The sequence below is a fragment of the Malurus melanocephalus genome, unplaced genomic scaffold (assembly GCF_030028575.1).
Source record: "Malurus melanocephalus ecotype Western Australia unplaced genomic scaffold, MMel_1.1 scaffold_7, whole genome shotgun sequence".
In the NCBI taxonomy this organism is placed as follows: domain Eukaryota; kingdom Metazoa; phylum Chordata; class Aves; order Passeriformes; family Maluridae; genus Malurus; species Malurus melanocephalus.
In genome coordinates, this window is record NW_026623239.1 from 1780410 (window position 1) to 1794497 (window position 14088).

The window sequence follows — 14088 nt, forward strand, 5'->3', positions numbered from 1 at the left end:
CCAAAAAAAGCAGAAACCATGTTTTTCACCAGTAGAAAATAACTAGAAATAGAGGTATTTATAACATAAATGCAAGGAAATAATTGGATTGGGCAAGGCAGACAGCTAGACAATGTACAGAATTCTGTGAAAATATTGATCAAAAAGTGCACAGTTCCCAGGGGTAGAGGAAAAATACATATCTTAGCCTCAAAAGGCACTGTTGTGACCAAAACACTAAAAACAGGTTGGGTCAAAGACTCAGTCAAGTGATTAAACCAAGCAAATGGGATAGAGGCACTAAATGAGAAAAAATCTTCACTAACATGAACAAACACATTATATTTGCTGCACAACTCTTGGACCCCTCATCATAAYCTTCCCTAATGATATCAGTAACTTAAAAAGGCAGCAAAAAAAAAACCAACATAAAATGAAGAGTGTAAGCTTTTTAACTCTGTAAACTGTTAGTTTAAGCTTGTAATTAATGCTAGAAAAAGCAACAGGAGCAAACAAATAGCCAGTACCTCACCTCCCAGAGAAGATATTAATAGTACAAATAGAAGAGATTGGGATTTAACTCTAAAAGGAAAATATGCACCTAAATCCACCTTATTAGGTGAATATGTAAGTTTAAGTAGATTCTTCATCTAAGACTGGCTCCCTCCTGAAGGTTAATTTCTTCTAATTTCCCATTTTTGTCCTCAAAGATAAAACTCATTTTCTTCTCAGCAAATTTTACTTGGCACATATACCAAGAATAGTGATATTTTCAGACTTCTTTGTTCAATATTAAAACCTAACCCTCTCACCTCTTTAATCCCAGAAATCAGGAAAAATACATACTTCAAAAAGAACCAGCATGCTTCAAAAGGAAGGAAACAAAAGAAATAATATGACATTAAATTGGCAGAGTAAGACTAGTACTAAGCTACCACAACTCAAAAGACCTTCCCCTGAACTTATTGTGAGTTTTCATCTTTTACTGATTTTTACTGATAAGCAACTAGCTTGAAAGCAAACAGAAGGAGACCCTATGACAAACATTAGAAACAGCATCCAGGTTTCAATAAACCCTAGCATTTAGGGCTTCACTTTGTGCAAAAGGTAAATGTGGTATTGTGCTCTGCCTATGGGAAATTTGTGGGCACAGAGTTGCACACGAGTCTATGACCAGTTTTATTCAGTCATGGCTGACTGAAGTTTTTATCTAGCAGAATATATAGTATGATCCAATGGAGGGAAGATTAAGTTGAACAGCTTTTAACTAGAGGTAACAGATATTTTTAGAAACCATTAACAAGACCCCAGAAATTACCTACCATTTCAAGCCTTGAAATCACAACCAGACCCCTGCTCCAAAAGCTCTTTTACATATTGAGGAAAAAATATGGTTTGTATTACATAGGAAGTTACACAAATAAGCACAGTACTCATACAACCTAAAAAATGCTATTTTGCATTTCTGTAGGAACAGAACAAAAGTGACAGATCTTTCCAAACATTCTCAAAAAGTACCTTCTTTTAACCTTCATCACTTATACTTTCTTGGTAGAAAACAGAAGAGAGCAAGGGTAGGAAGAAATTCATTAAAAAATCYTGAAGAGTAGTACTTAAAAATTGTAAAAAATTAAAATTCCTGCTAACAAAGCTAAGTAAGTGAAAGAATAAGACTCAGATGTGCCGTAGCTGGCAATTAAAATAATCTCATTGGGTATAAAACTGTATTTTTATTTYGTATATCTTCATTTACATTTTCTTTGCCTCTGTGAGTGTATTGGAATTGGTATTTGTAACCTCTGTTTCTCACTGTAAAAATGACCAGCTGATCAGATACTAACAAGAAACTGTAAAATTCCTTCTTACAGTTTGAACTGYATTCCTCCTTATTTCGCATTCTTCTGATACCAGAAAAGAAATTTCTCCCATGGCATTCACCGAGCACACCAATTCTCTTTTTTTTTTTGTCATAACCACCACAGGATACATGTGTTTCAGAGTATTTCTGTAGATGTGCCAGCTTTTCGCAGAGGGAATTTAGCATATTAACATCACATACACACCCATTAGCAAGAAGGCCAGTTTCTGAGAAAATCACTTTCAGAGTTTTTCCCATATGGCTTCAAACAGACTCTCAAGATACAGAACTGACAGCTCTGTCAAGAATTTTAGGTACATAATTTCAGTAGTTGCATTCCCACGCATCATTATATTAAGCAATGCTGTCTGAAAGCTATAAAAAACTCCTCCTGCTTGGTAACATAGGACTTTTATCTTTTTCATTATGTATATTTTAAGGACACCCTGAATAGTTTTCCAAAACAAGAAAGCTATGAACCAGTTGATCTGCCTTTAAAACAGAGACTTGCGCAGAATAACAGAACACGTACAAAGAACATAAAWTTAGGGGGAGGAGAAGTGGAGAAAAGTAACAAAATTGATGAAAAAACTGCTATGATAATTCAGAATGAAGCCTGCTAAAAATCTAACTCTTCTTTGCAGAGAGGAAAAAGTACATTTTAATCTGATCAAGGTGCCCTCATTTCAAAATTTATACATTACCAAGCAAAGACTTAAAAACTAGATCAGATTGATATCAAACTATTATCACTGGCCTATCATTCTAAAGGCCAAATTAAAATTGCATTCAAAGGAAAAAAATTGTTCAAATACCATCATTCTAATTGACTACGATTATATTATCAGCAGAAATAATATAATAAAGGCACTGCCATATGAGTAAGGACCAAAGAACCAATTAACAGCAGAATATACATAATTAATAACTTGTGCAGCTGAAGACTGCCAATAATTCAGTGAAGAAAAATGAAAAAATGAAATGATTAATAGTATTAATCAGTATTTTAACTGCACAGTTTGTATTAATTTCTCGAGCCAATAACATCTCTATCTACTATGCAGTCTGCAGAAATAAATTCAAAGACCTATGTTCAAAAAAGAACACTTTTTCTCAATTAGCAATAGTGTGCAATATGCCACAGAAAACTTCACCTAATCAGTATTCTAGGAAATACTCTTCTGCTGCTCTAGCAAATACAATTTGACTTGTCATCCTAATGAAGGTATCAACCAGCACATTACCACCTACACCTCTTGCATAGAGCTGACAGACCCAGAACTCASAATACTACCTTTTAAAAACTTTCTCACTTCTTGCCGGCAAGAAAAGAATCTAGTTTAAGAGAAATAACATGTCAATACAGACAAATTATCTGTAAGAAATTATTTCTCATAATAACTAGTGGTCTTGAGTCCAAACCTCAAGAGACTTCTGTAAGCCAAAAGATGCACTGGCCTACTCTCTCAAAAATCGCCAAAGTAAAATTTTTTAGTATTATCATGAAATAAAAAACGTGGACACTCAGCTACCCACTAGTTTTGACCACAAGTTAATCAATCCCACAGGTTCCAGTTTTCTTAATGTGTAAACCACACCCCTAAGAAAAAAATAATAAAACTGTCTGCCAGTTTGATTGTCTTGAAACAGAAATAAAAGATTACTGGCTGGTCCTTCTTGTGTACACCGCAGAAAACAGACTTACTGTCAGCACTTCAATACTTCCAAAGCAGAAAATCTCTAACTATCATGTGTCAGGAAAGACTCAGAATTATTTTGCCACACAGATTTTAGCAAAACACAATATAAAATTCCAAATGGATCTTTTTTAGTTATTTTGTAGAGAGTGAGAGTGTGCAGGGACACTGTACATGTTGGAACAGAACGATCAAGATGTCAGTAATGTTAATCGTGATTCTGTACTTGGACCTACACAAGTAATCCCTTGTGTACACACTAAAACTGTTTTTAAGAAAATTCAGAGATGCTAATGGACAGAGAAGCACATGGTAAGCAAAAGATTCAAACTAAATTCTGAATTYGTATGTAGTGCTGCACACCACCTGAAGAGGTCAGCAATAGACTCTACTAAATATGCAGTGATAGCCAAAAAGCCTGTATGTATCTTTAAAAGAACATAAAAGTGAAAAAAAAAACCCAATTACCAACTAGCATTCATAGGCTTATAGAATGGTTTGGATTGAAAGCGTCCTTTGAAAATCATCTAGCCCAATTTCTCTGCCATGCACTGGAACACCTTTCACYAGATCTTGTTGATCAATGCCCCATCCAATCCTTTCAACACTTCTAATGACAGGGCAACCACAATCTCCCTGGGCAACTTGCTCCATTGACTCACCACCCTCATGAAGAATTTCTTCTTCAAATCCAGTGTAAATACACAATCTGWCAGTTTAAAACCACTGCCCCTTCTCCCGCCATTACATCCCCTGGTAAAACATCTCTCTACATCTTTTATGTAATCCCCCTTCAAGTTCTGAATGACTACAATAATGTCTCTCTGCACTTTTCTCTTCTGTAGGCTAAACAACCCTTACTCGTTCCATCTCTCTTCACAGCAAAGGTGTTCAGGCCCTTGTATCACATCAATGGCCCTCCTGTGGGCCCATTTCAATAAGTGTGAGTCTGTCTTATGCTGGGGCACCTCAGCTGGATGCAATACTCCCGATGAGGTCTCAGAAGAGCAGAGTAGAAGAGGAGAATCACCTCCCCTTAACCTGCTAGCCATGATTCTTTTTATACAGCCCAGGATACAACTCAATTTCTGGGCTATGAGCACAYATTGTTGGCTCACATCAAATTTTTCATTCACCAGCACCTCCAAGTTCTTTTTCTTCAAGACTGCTTTGAATATATTCATTACTCCAGTCCTTATTCATACCAGGAGCAGGATCTTGCATTTGACATTATGAATCTCATGAAGTTCACACGGACCTTCCCCTAAAGCCTGTCAAAATTCCTCTGGATGACATCTCCTCCCTCTACCTTACCAACTCCCCCACTCAGCTTGATGTCATCCACAACAGGGCTGACAGTGCATGYAATCCCACTGTCATGATACTAAGTCGTGATGGTGCCAGCCCCTTTATTACAAAGTCACTACATAAAGTATTAATATGATTAAATCTATTTTATACTCTATTYACATTAGTTATTTCCAAAACACAACAGAAATATGTCAGAGACATGTAATGTGAAGGATGACAAGCAGAAAACTTTTAATGGAGTGAGGGAGAAATTTCACACAATGTAGTTTAAAATCAAAAAAAGAAAGACCACACTCTTGTTTAGAATTACTCACAATGAAAAAGGGARTATGTATTAAAATCAAAAGATAATGGATAGAGTGATTTTAAAAACCATCAACATATATCACTTTTCCCTCAAGTCAGTGAAAATCAGAAATCAGGCAAGCAACTGACAAAACTTCCAGGTTCACTGAATAGAGTATCTCACAAATGAGAAACAATCATCTTTGAGGGTCCAAGATAAATTTCATGTCCTGATGTGAGGCATAAGTTTCCAGCACACAGGTTATGTGGAGGCCAAAAGCCAGCACTGCGGCCTTGCAGATTTGAATCTGAAATTCAACCGATAATGATGTACCCCTAAGATGTGGAAAAACAAAAGGGAATCCAAAACTCTGSATGGAGGAGGAGGAGACAGAGGAGGATGTTACCCAGGCAGCGCAACTAATGGCCTTAGGCTGACTGTGATAAAAGGAAGAAGGAATGTTGAAGAAGAACAAAGTCAGATAAGGCAGATGCCAAAGACAGAGCAAAAATCGAGAAAATAAGGACACCACAGCTTTTGCAATGCACCAACCATCTGCTGATGAGTAGAGAATGGGCTGCTGATTAGCCAATAGACAGCTGCCATTTATGGGGAAGACTTAGTATATGCACTGTTGCTAAATAGATAAAAGGGGCTCAGCCCAGTAATAAAGAGTGTTTTGCTCATTATTTGTATCACCTTGTCCATCTCTACTGCATAGAGGACTGTCTCTACTCATAGAGGATTCCACCTCTATGCTTTCATCCAAGAGGTGAAATGAGGTACAGCAATGTACCACAAGTAAGAGACTATTTTGCCCACTATTTTTCAAGGTAGAGAAAGGTAATAGAAAAAATACATGCTGATATGCAATCACAAAGACAGAGCACCCAATGAATAAATTTTTTGATCGAGTACTATAGCTTCTATATTCCTGAAATCTGAATCACAAATAAAACTACAAGGTACACACGACCAAAAAAAAGCCTCATTATGAATCCAACATCAACCATGCACAGAGCAGGGAATAAATTATTCTGAAGAAACCCACTCAAACAGACAAAAAAACCAAACTTCCACCAAACACCAATCCTCAAGATTCCTACGGAAAGCAAAYGTCATTCTCCAAGACAGGCAACAAGAAGAATCCCAAGAACTAAAGGCCAGTCTGTGAGCCTCACCTCAGTCTCTGGCAAGATGATGGAACAATTATTCCTGGAAACCATTTCYAGGCACATGAAAAACAAGGTGATTTGCTATAATTAGCATGGATTCATGACGGGGAAGTTAAGGCACACTTGACCAACTTAATTCTACAGTGAAATGACTCGTTTGGGAGAGGAGATGAAAGTAGTGGATAGGGTCTGCCCTGACTTCAGCGAGGCCTTTGGCACACAGCCAAAGATCCTCATAGACAAGCTGCTGATGTGGGCTGAGAGTGCAGACAGAGAGGTGGGCTGCAAACTGCCAGAATGGGTGGTAAACAAAGACTAGTTGGAGGCTAGTAACWAGAGCATACCTTACCAGCAGATATAGAGCCCAGTTTTATGCAACATCTTCATCAATGATCTAGATGATGGGACAGATGCACCCTCAGCAAATCTGCAGATGACTCAAAACTGAGAGGACTGGCTGGTACACCAAAGGGTTGTGCTGCTATCCAGAGGGACTTGGACAGGCTGGAGAAATGGTCTGACAGGAACCTCATTAAGTTCAACAAGAGGAAATTTAATATCCTGCACTTGACTTCAAGCACCAGTACAAGCTGGATGCTGCCCAGCTGGAAAAGAACCTGAGGCTCCTGGGGGACACCAAGTGGAGCCACCCTGGGCTGCAGTAGGAGGAGTACTGCCCACAGGCTGAAGAAAGCGATCCTTCYCCTGTTCTCAACAGTGGTGAAACCCCACCTGGAGCAGGATAACCAGTGCTGGGCTCCACAGTATGGACATACTGGAAAGAGTAGAACAAAGGCCACAAAGATGATCAAGGGATTGGAACACCTCACATACAAGGAAAGGTCAAGACAGCTTTTTATGTCCTTACCTGAAGGAAAGCTGCAGAGACTGAGCCAGATTTTTCAGTATGGTCAGTGACAGAACAAGAGGCAATGGGCAAAACTGAAACACAGGAGGCTCTCTCTGAGAGGAAAACACTTTGGCACACTGCGGGTGCCCAAAACTACCACAGGCTGCTCAGGAAGGTGGTGGAATCTTCATYCTCACGCATGTTCAGGTACTGTCTAGACACGATCCTGAGCAACTGGCTTTAGCTGTCCCTGAGTGAGCAGAGGGGTTAGATCAGATACACTCCAGAGGCTCCTCTCAGCTTCAACTATTCTGTGATTAGATTGCCGGAACTTGTGATAATATAAAAATCTCTTTTTTTCTGTATGTAATACTGCTTCTGGAAGAGAAGTGATCATTGTAAATTGGGAACTCATATATGGCCAGGTGAACAAATACCAATATAGAGGGCATATTTACAGGATCAACTGTTTTATAAGTTATACCCATATACACATATTAAAGAGGGTATTAATAATTTGATACACATCTCTTTTTACAAAGAATAAGTTAATTTAATCTCTAAATCAATATATATACCTAAATTGTAGATCTAATCTAAAAAGCAACCATTGTTCTGTAAGTATTTTTCAGGCTTATAACTTTATGTAACTYTGATTGAAAAGACGATGATGAATGTTTACAGAAAATTGACTACTACAGCAGTGTACTACAAGTGAGAGAATAYTTTGTACACTATTTTTCAAGGTAGAGAAAGATAATACAAAAAACATGCTGTTATGCAATTACAAATAGAATATCACATGAGACAATACAGTCACCTACTGCACTTGTAAGATATTACAAAGAGATTCAGAAGATTATAAGGAGATGGCAAGTTTTTCTTCCATTACACTGCCATTTTTTTTAGTATTTTATTTCTGTGTGCCTTGTTAGCAGAATAAATACTTTATTCAGCAATTAGTTTTGTGAACTTAATCTTTAAGGAAAATTCTCATGAACTTCAAGTCTACAGKATTAATACTTCAGAGACCTTCAAAACAAACTGAGAAAGCAAATTCAAGTTCAAATTCAAACTGATAATCAAATTGTTGTTTGGGCAAAAAGGCAGGAGGGAAAATGATGGTTTAAGCACATGGAGAGACACACACCTGTATTTAAACCTGCTTTCACATGAAAAAACAAGTAAATTGCACTATGGTATTTCTGCAGTTGCTTTCCTGCAAACTCAATTAAAAATGACAGTTCATAAATTCTTTATATAGGATGCAATAGAGTAGGAAAACACTACTGCATTAAAAGATGGTGCTGGAGTTAGAAAGAACCCCCAAAACCCTAACATACACCAGAAACACTGCATGTTGCACGGCTCACAAAACTTGAGGCAAGTAACAGAGTAATGTCATTCCTAAATCAGGTCACAGAAGGACCACAGGTATGTATGTACAAGCTGGAAACAAAGGAGACTGAAAGGTGCTTTTATTACCGTACCACTGACCATTTAAATTTTGGGACTTGTACAATTGGCATTGGTAACCTCTCAAAAAAACCCAGAAACCCAAAGTATCTCACTAACTCAATTTTTTTTTGCATACTTACAGAATTGGTCATTTACTCTGTTACATTCATGAAGTATTATAATTTTGCTATCAGAATAAGTTTTGGGTCTAAAATTGCTGACCTTTACAAAGGATCAAGTTTAAAGAAAAAAATCCAATGTCACGCAATTCTGAGTATCTTTAGTCTGTTTCATGGGAATACATCATCTTCTCAAAATGTGAATTTTACCTCTAAGTAAAATTCTAGATTTATTTAGGTTCAAACAGGCTGGTACAAATTATGTTGTTCTAATTCTGTCAGTGCATCATATCTATTTAATATATACAATTAATTTTCTATGATTATTTTACTAATCATCAAGTAACAAGATGAATCTTAACCCAACAAGATACAGAGCAAAGTAAGAGAAAATTAATTCAATGTTTCATAATTRTTTCCAAAAATTTGATCCTCGTTGACACTGGTGTGTTCTACATGCAACTCCTTAYGCATTTGAAGGTTTATTATGAATCAACAAAATAATGCTATTATATATTTTCATAGATATAGCCATCTCCGCCTAAAGATACAATGAGACATCCACAGCATGTAGCAAGTTTGAACTGGCAATAGGTACAYAGGAGGCAAGATTATTATGTCATCATAGGAAAAAGCCTCAAAATTGTAATATGTATCTCACAAAATTCACCACCTAACCAGCTTACAAAATTAAAGATGGCAGGAGCTCAGACACAAGAGAGAGAATCACCAGCTTGATGAGTTCCTGAGCACACTGTTCCCTGGCCCTGTTGTAGAGCCTGTTCACAAACCTCTCCAAACCGTGAGCAGGTTCCCAATAGCGCATTTATAGCCAGGTTCCAACAGTCAGAGCAGCTCTTTATGTAACATGTAACACCTCTTTAAGACAATAGAATTCAACTGTCTCGGTCATATTTATCTAATACCTGTAAGTGCTCTGGCTTGTCACAAACTTTGTACCTTAGCTCAAACTCCTTGCTTTAAAACAAACTAATAMAACTTTATTCACCCTCAGAAGAAAAACCATACACATTTACCTTCTGAGGGGTCAAAACCCTCTGCCTGAACTTTTCAATTGTATCTTGACCTGCAGCCGCCCATGCGCTAGCAAATGCTTCAGCTTTGTCTTCATCCAGGTGAATGCTTTGTAGCTGCTGTTGCAATGAAGCAGGCTTCAAATTGTGATAGACTGCCTGTTAAAGGTAAAATAATGCCTGTTGCTAAGTGCTGTTCTAAAAGTCATACCAGATATATTCTACCACAAATGGTCACCATGTTCACACAACATTTTTACTAGCAATTCCACTAGGGGAACTACATGCATTTTGTTCATCTTAACCCTCTTACTTGGGAGATGGAAAACTCCATCTCAACATACATTGTTAGAAGTGACTCAAGACAGAGAAACTAGGAAAAAAAATGTAGACACAGGCCAGATCTAAGTATATATATCGGCTTCCACTGTATATAATAGCAAAGCAGTTACCTCAGAAAATAAATGGGCTTTGAAGCCAATTGTGACTGTGAAGAAAAGGAAAACTTTTCCAAATTCACACTATTCAAGCAAACCTAAACTACAAGGCAAGATTCTAAAAAACTAAGAGCAGTTTGCCACACTGAGTGAGTTAAATATTACCAGCCTATTAGCATAAATTGTTTTGTGGCATGCATTCTGTACAGTTCTTCACTTTCAAAATAGGACTATGTCAACACCAGGTCAAGGAAAAAAAAAGCAACAACATATGTGGCAAAGACTGTACAGAAGTCTTTTTCTCTATAATGACTTCATAAACCAAAGGGCTGTTAAAAAAGTTATGGTCTCACTGAACAAGCATCTGCTCCAAGAGGCACAGCTATCAGCAGGAACACAAAGAGTTCTCATACAACATGTAGTCCATCTGGGACTCTTTTTTTTTTGGCAGATATTACTATTCTTCCCTCTCTTTTATTTTAAATGCAAAAGAGGTAAGAAGATAATTAACCACATTTTCTCTTCATCTTCAATAAACATAACACAAATTAAGCAGGCTGATGAAATAACAAGGCAATAAATAGGTAGTTCTGCTGCTTTGCTGAAACRAAGGGATGAAAACTGAAAATTCCAGCCCTCAGATTTCATTTTGATTTTTTGGTGGATGGAAGCCATGGGGAGGACTCTTTGTTTTATTTCTAATGCAGTGGAATGTGTTCATTAAGTGAACTGATCGTAAACTGAAATGTGTACAAAACGACCCCATTTAAATCCCACAACAGAACATCATATGCATGCCCTCTGCACAGACTACACTTTCTGTATTTGTGTGAAATGGATGAATAACGTCATGGGTTGGACAAATTTTAGAACAGTTGCCATATTTACCAGGTAATACAACAACTTCCAAACCTTAGTCAGAGGTAGACCATGGAATCAKAAAACCTTCTCTGTTTACAAGGTGACCACACCATGCTACACTATGCTAGTCATCCACTCATCCAAACACTGGAGCTACATTTGGTGTGCCTGTTCACCTCAGTAGTGACTGCTTCTGTGCATGAAAATTTTCCATAACTGACTCTTAAAGTAACTTAAGTTGTGCTCAGTAACATTACCCAGCATTTTCCTCATAAGAACTTAAAAAACGCACGTTGTCTTGTTTACAATGAGTAAGAGGGAAGAATGTATCTTGTAATTATCAACACTTCACTTGGAGTCATGCAGACTTCACTTCCATCATTAACATTTACATTAGCTGAAAAATCACTCCACAAAGGCACCTACTCCCATCCAGAAAGGCATGAAAACAAATGTAGTTAAATCATGACCCCAAAGCACACATAATAAACTACAGATTTGTTTTCACTAGGTCCTTTTAAAGTTCACTGTCATGTTTTTGAAATCTACAGTTGGATAAAAAATGACTTTATCAATGCAATTATCAATTATCAATAATTATCAATATAATTATGAAAGCAAAATACCTGTTCCAAAATAAATGATATAGCTTCAAGAACCAGATGAAGATCCTGTTTTTCCAGTGAAAAAGCTATTTGAAGTTTTTCTTCCTCCTCTTCACTGAAGGTACTTTCAGCCTGAAGCACAAAAATGGTTAGTTCAGACATTTCACTTAAGGACYAAGAACACATTTGTCAAATAAAAACTTTCTTCCATCTTTATAAACGTAGTGGCTATCCATTGTGGCTATCCATTGTTTCTAAATAGAAATTACAAAGCAAAGTTCTTTTCCAACAGAAAATGCAACTGCTCTCCCTGAAAATCAAAATTAAAAGCCAACACTGCCACAGTACCTGACATCCATCAGAAGAAAAGGGWTTTCTTTTATACTTCATAGACACTACAGAAATATTCTTCTTTCAATTATGAGATCATCCCCAAAAACCTTTTATAAATAAAAATAAGTACAAAGTGCATCACTTAAATCACACTCCAGAAAACAGAAAGCAAAACTGTACGTMAGTTAGTTATGTATTATTCTTCCACTCTGGATACACTTACAAAAACAACCTATATTGTTGCGAAGGAAATAAAGGCCTAATGTGTATTTATTTTTAAAGTCAGATTTGAATCTATACCCTAGTCTGTCAGTGAAGACAATTAAGAATGTGCTCTACTTTTAAAATACAGCAGTAGTACTTATTATACTGCAGCAAATTAAATAGTAATTTAAAATRCAGATATGGCTTTCTTTTAAAACGTAATTATTAACAAATCCATTTATAGACATCAAAACACCACATTTAGAACACTGAGTAATCCAAAAACCGCAAAGCTACACAAGCAAAACAATTCAACTGTCCAAATAAAAAAATGATGCAATTACACGAAACTTTCAATGATCACAATGTTTGTAACAAGAGGATCAAAATGAAAACATTATTTGAATCATTAGCAATTAAAAGGAAATACAGAGCTCTCAGTGTCTGCTTTGTTAAGGCAATGAAGCTCATTTCCAGTTTCTAGCAATTTAACTTGCCCTTAAGTTAGGTACTTTAGAAAGGTCAGCAAAATTGTTCATGAGATTCAGTGGGTTAAATTACAATAATCACTACAGCTCATGCTAATGCTGATTAAAATTGTGAAGAGCTACTAAAATGYTATGGAGTAGTAACAAAGAATAAACCAACCAAACAAAAATTTGGTGATACTTTCCATTTATGAAAGAGTTAATATCCATGCAAAACAACTGAGAAAACTCTGCAATAACAGCAGAATCCAAGCTAGTAATGTTAACAGAAGAAAAAAACAGCAGCTGAATCAAACAAAGCCTTACAGTCTCCGAATTTTAACCTTTAATATATTTGCATTTTTTCCATGCTGCTCCTGTAATATTTGACCATTTAATCTGTATGTGTATGTRTATACATAAACAAATTCTTTGTTTCTTTTTATGCTTTTTCTGAACACAAAACAAGGGAATGAACAAAATCTGACATTGAAAGACAACGAAACTAACAAAATAATTTCTGGTGTAAGATTCATTTTACAGTTTCCCCTGCAATATTCAGTACCAAGTTTAGAGGTAGTCTGCATGTGACATTTTGGCACTGTGCAATTAAATTTACTTTTTTTTTTTTAATTCTGCAATTAAAAACATCTTCTGTAAAGATGACAGAAATACTCACTAAAAGCTCTGAATTTAACTTTTAGCCTCAATTCCATAGATGTCTTTGGGTAATGGACATGCACAAATGCAGCAAAAYAAATAAAACATGCTTATAGTGTTTCCCTCGTGTTGTAAAATGTGAAACATGTAAAATTTTCTTAAGAAAATATTTCTTTGATGTTTGATCTTTGTATGCTTTCAAGCCCAATCAACAAGAAAGGAGATTTAATCCAAGAAGCAGAAAGCAGCTAACAAGCTCTAAGTGATGTGCAGGTTTTAGAAARACAAATCATTTGCTGCAAGATTTGCCTTGTTCAGGTTGAGGGGCTGRCAGGCATCAGTGACCTCAGACCTAGGGGGAGGTTAACAAAACTCGGGAAGAAGGATGTACCACTGATAACGAACACAAAGAATGCAGAATTTATGAGCCTCAAGGACATTTGGAAGAGCTCCCAAGATAAGGGAGAAACCAACAACGCCAACTCAGCAACAGTGATGAAATCAGCTCTGACTGGGAAAAAGGTAATTCCTGAAGGGAAATCCGTGACCACCGGCTCACAGACCAGCAACCCAAGAAACCCACTGACTCAAAAGAAAAGAAAGAGAGAGTATGGCGGCTAATTAGCATGGGAATTAACCAGGAGAAAACAGAATACTAATTAGTAAGAACTAAGAACWTTTTGCCAATGAACACTAATGCCTTTATTTGCTAAAACATACAAATAGTAAAAAGTTTTGATGGTTGGGGTGCTTG

The 14088-nt window shown here is 36.7% G+C and overlaps 1 protein-coding gene across 2 annotated transcripts in view; it reads right to left on the bottom strand.

The window, feature by feature from the left end:
- Positions 1–14088, bottom strand: part of COMMD10 (COMM domain containing 10) — a 105184-nt gene that overhangs the window by 90316 nt on the left and 780 nt on the right. For both annotated transcript variants that reach the window (XM_057372291.1, XM_057372300.1), the window contains exons 3-4: positions 11692–11802; positions 9771–9926 (exon numbers count right to left, since the gene is read on the bottom strand). In XM_057372291.1, coding sequence (XP_057228274.1) covers positions 9771–9926; positions 11692–11802 — 267 coding nt within the window. The remainder of the gene's footprint in view (positions 1–9770; positions 9927–11691; positions 11803–14088) is intronic.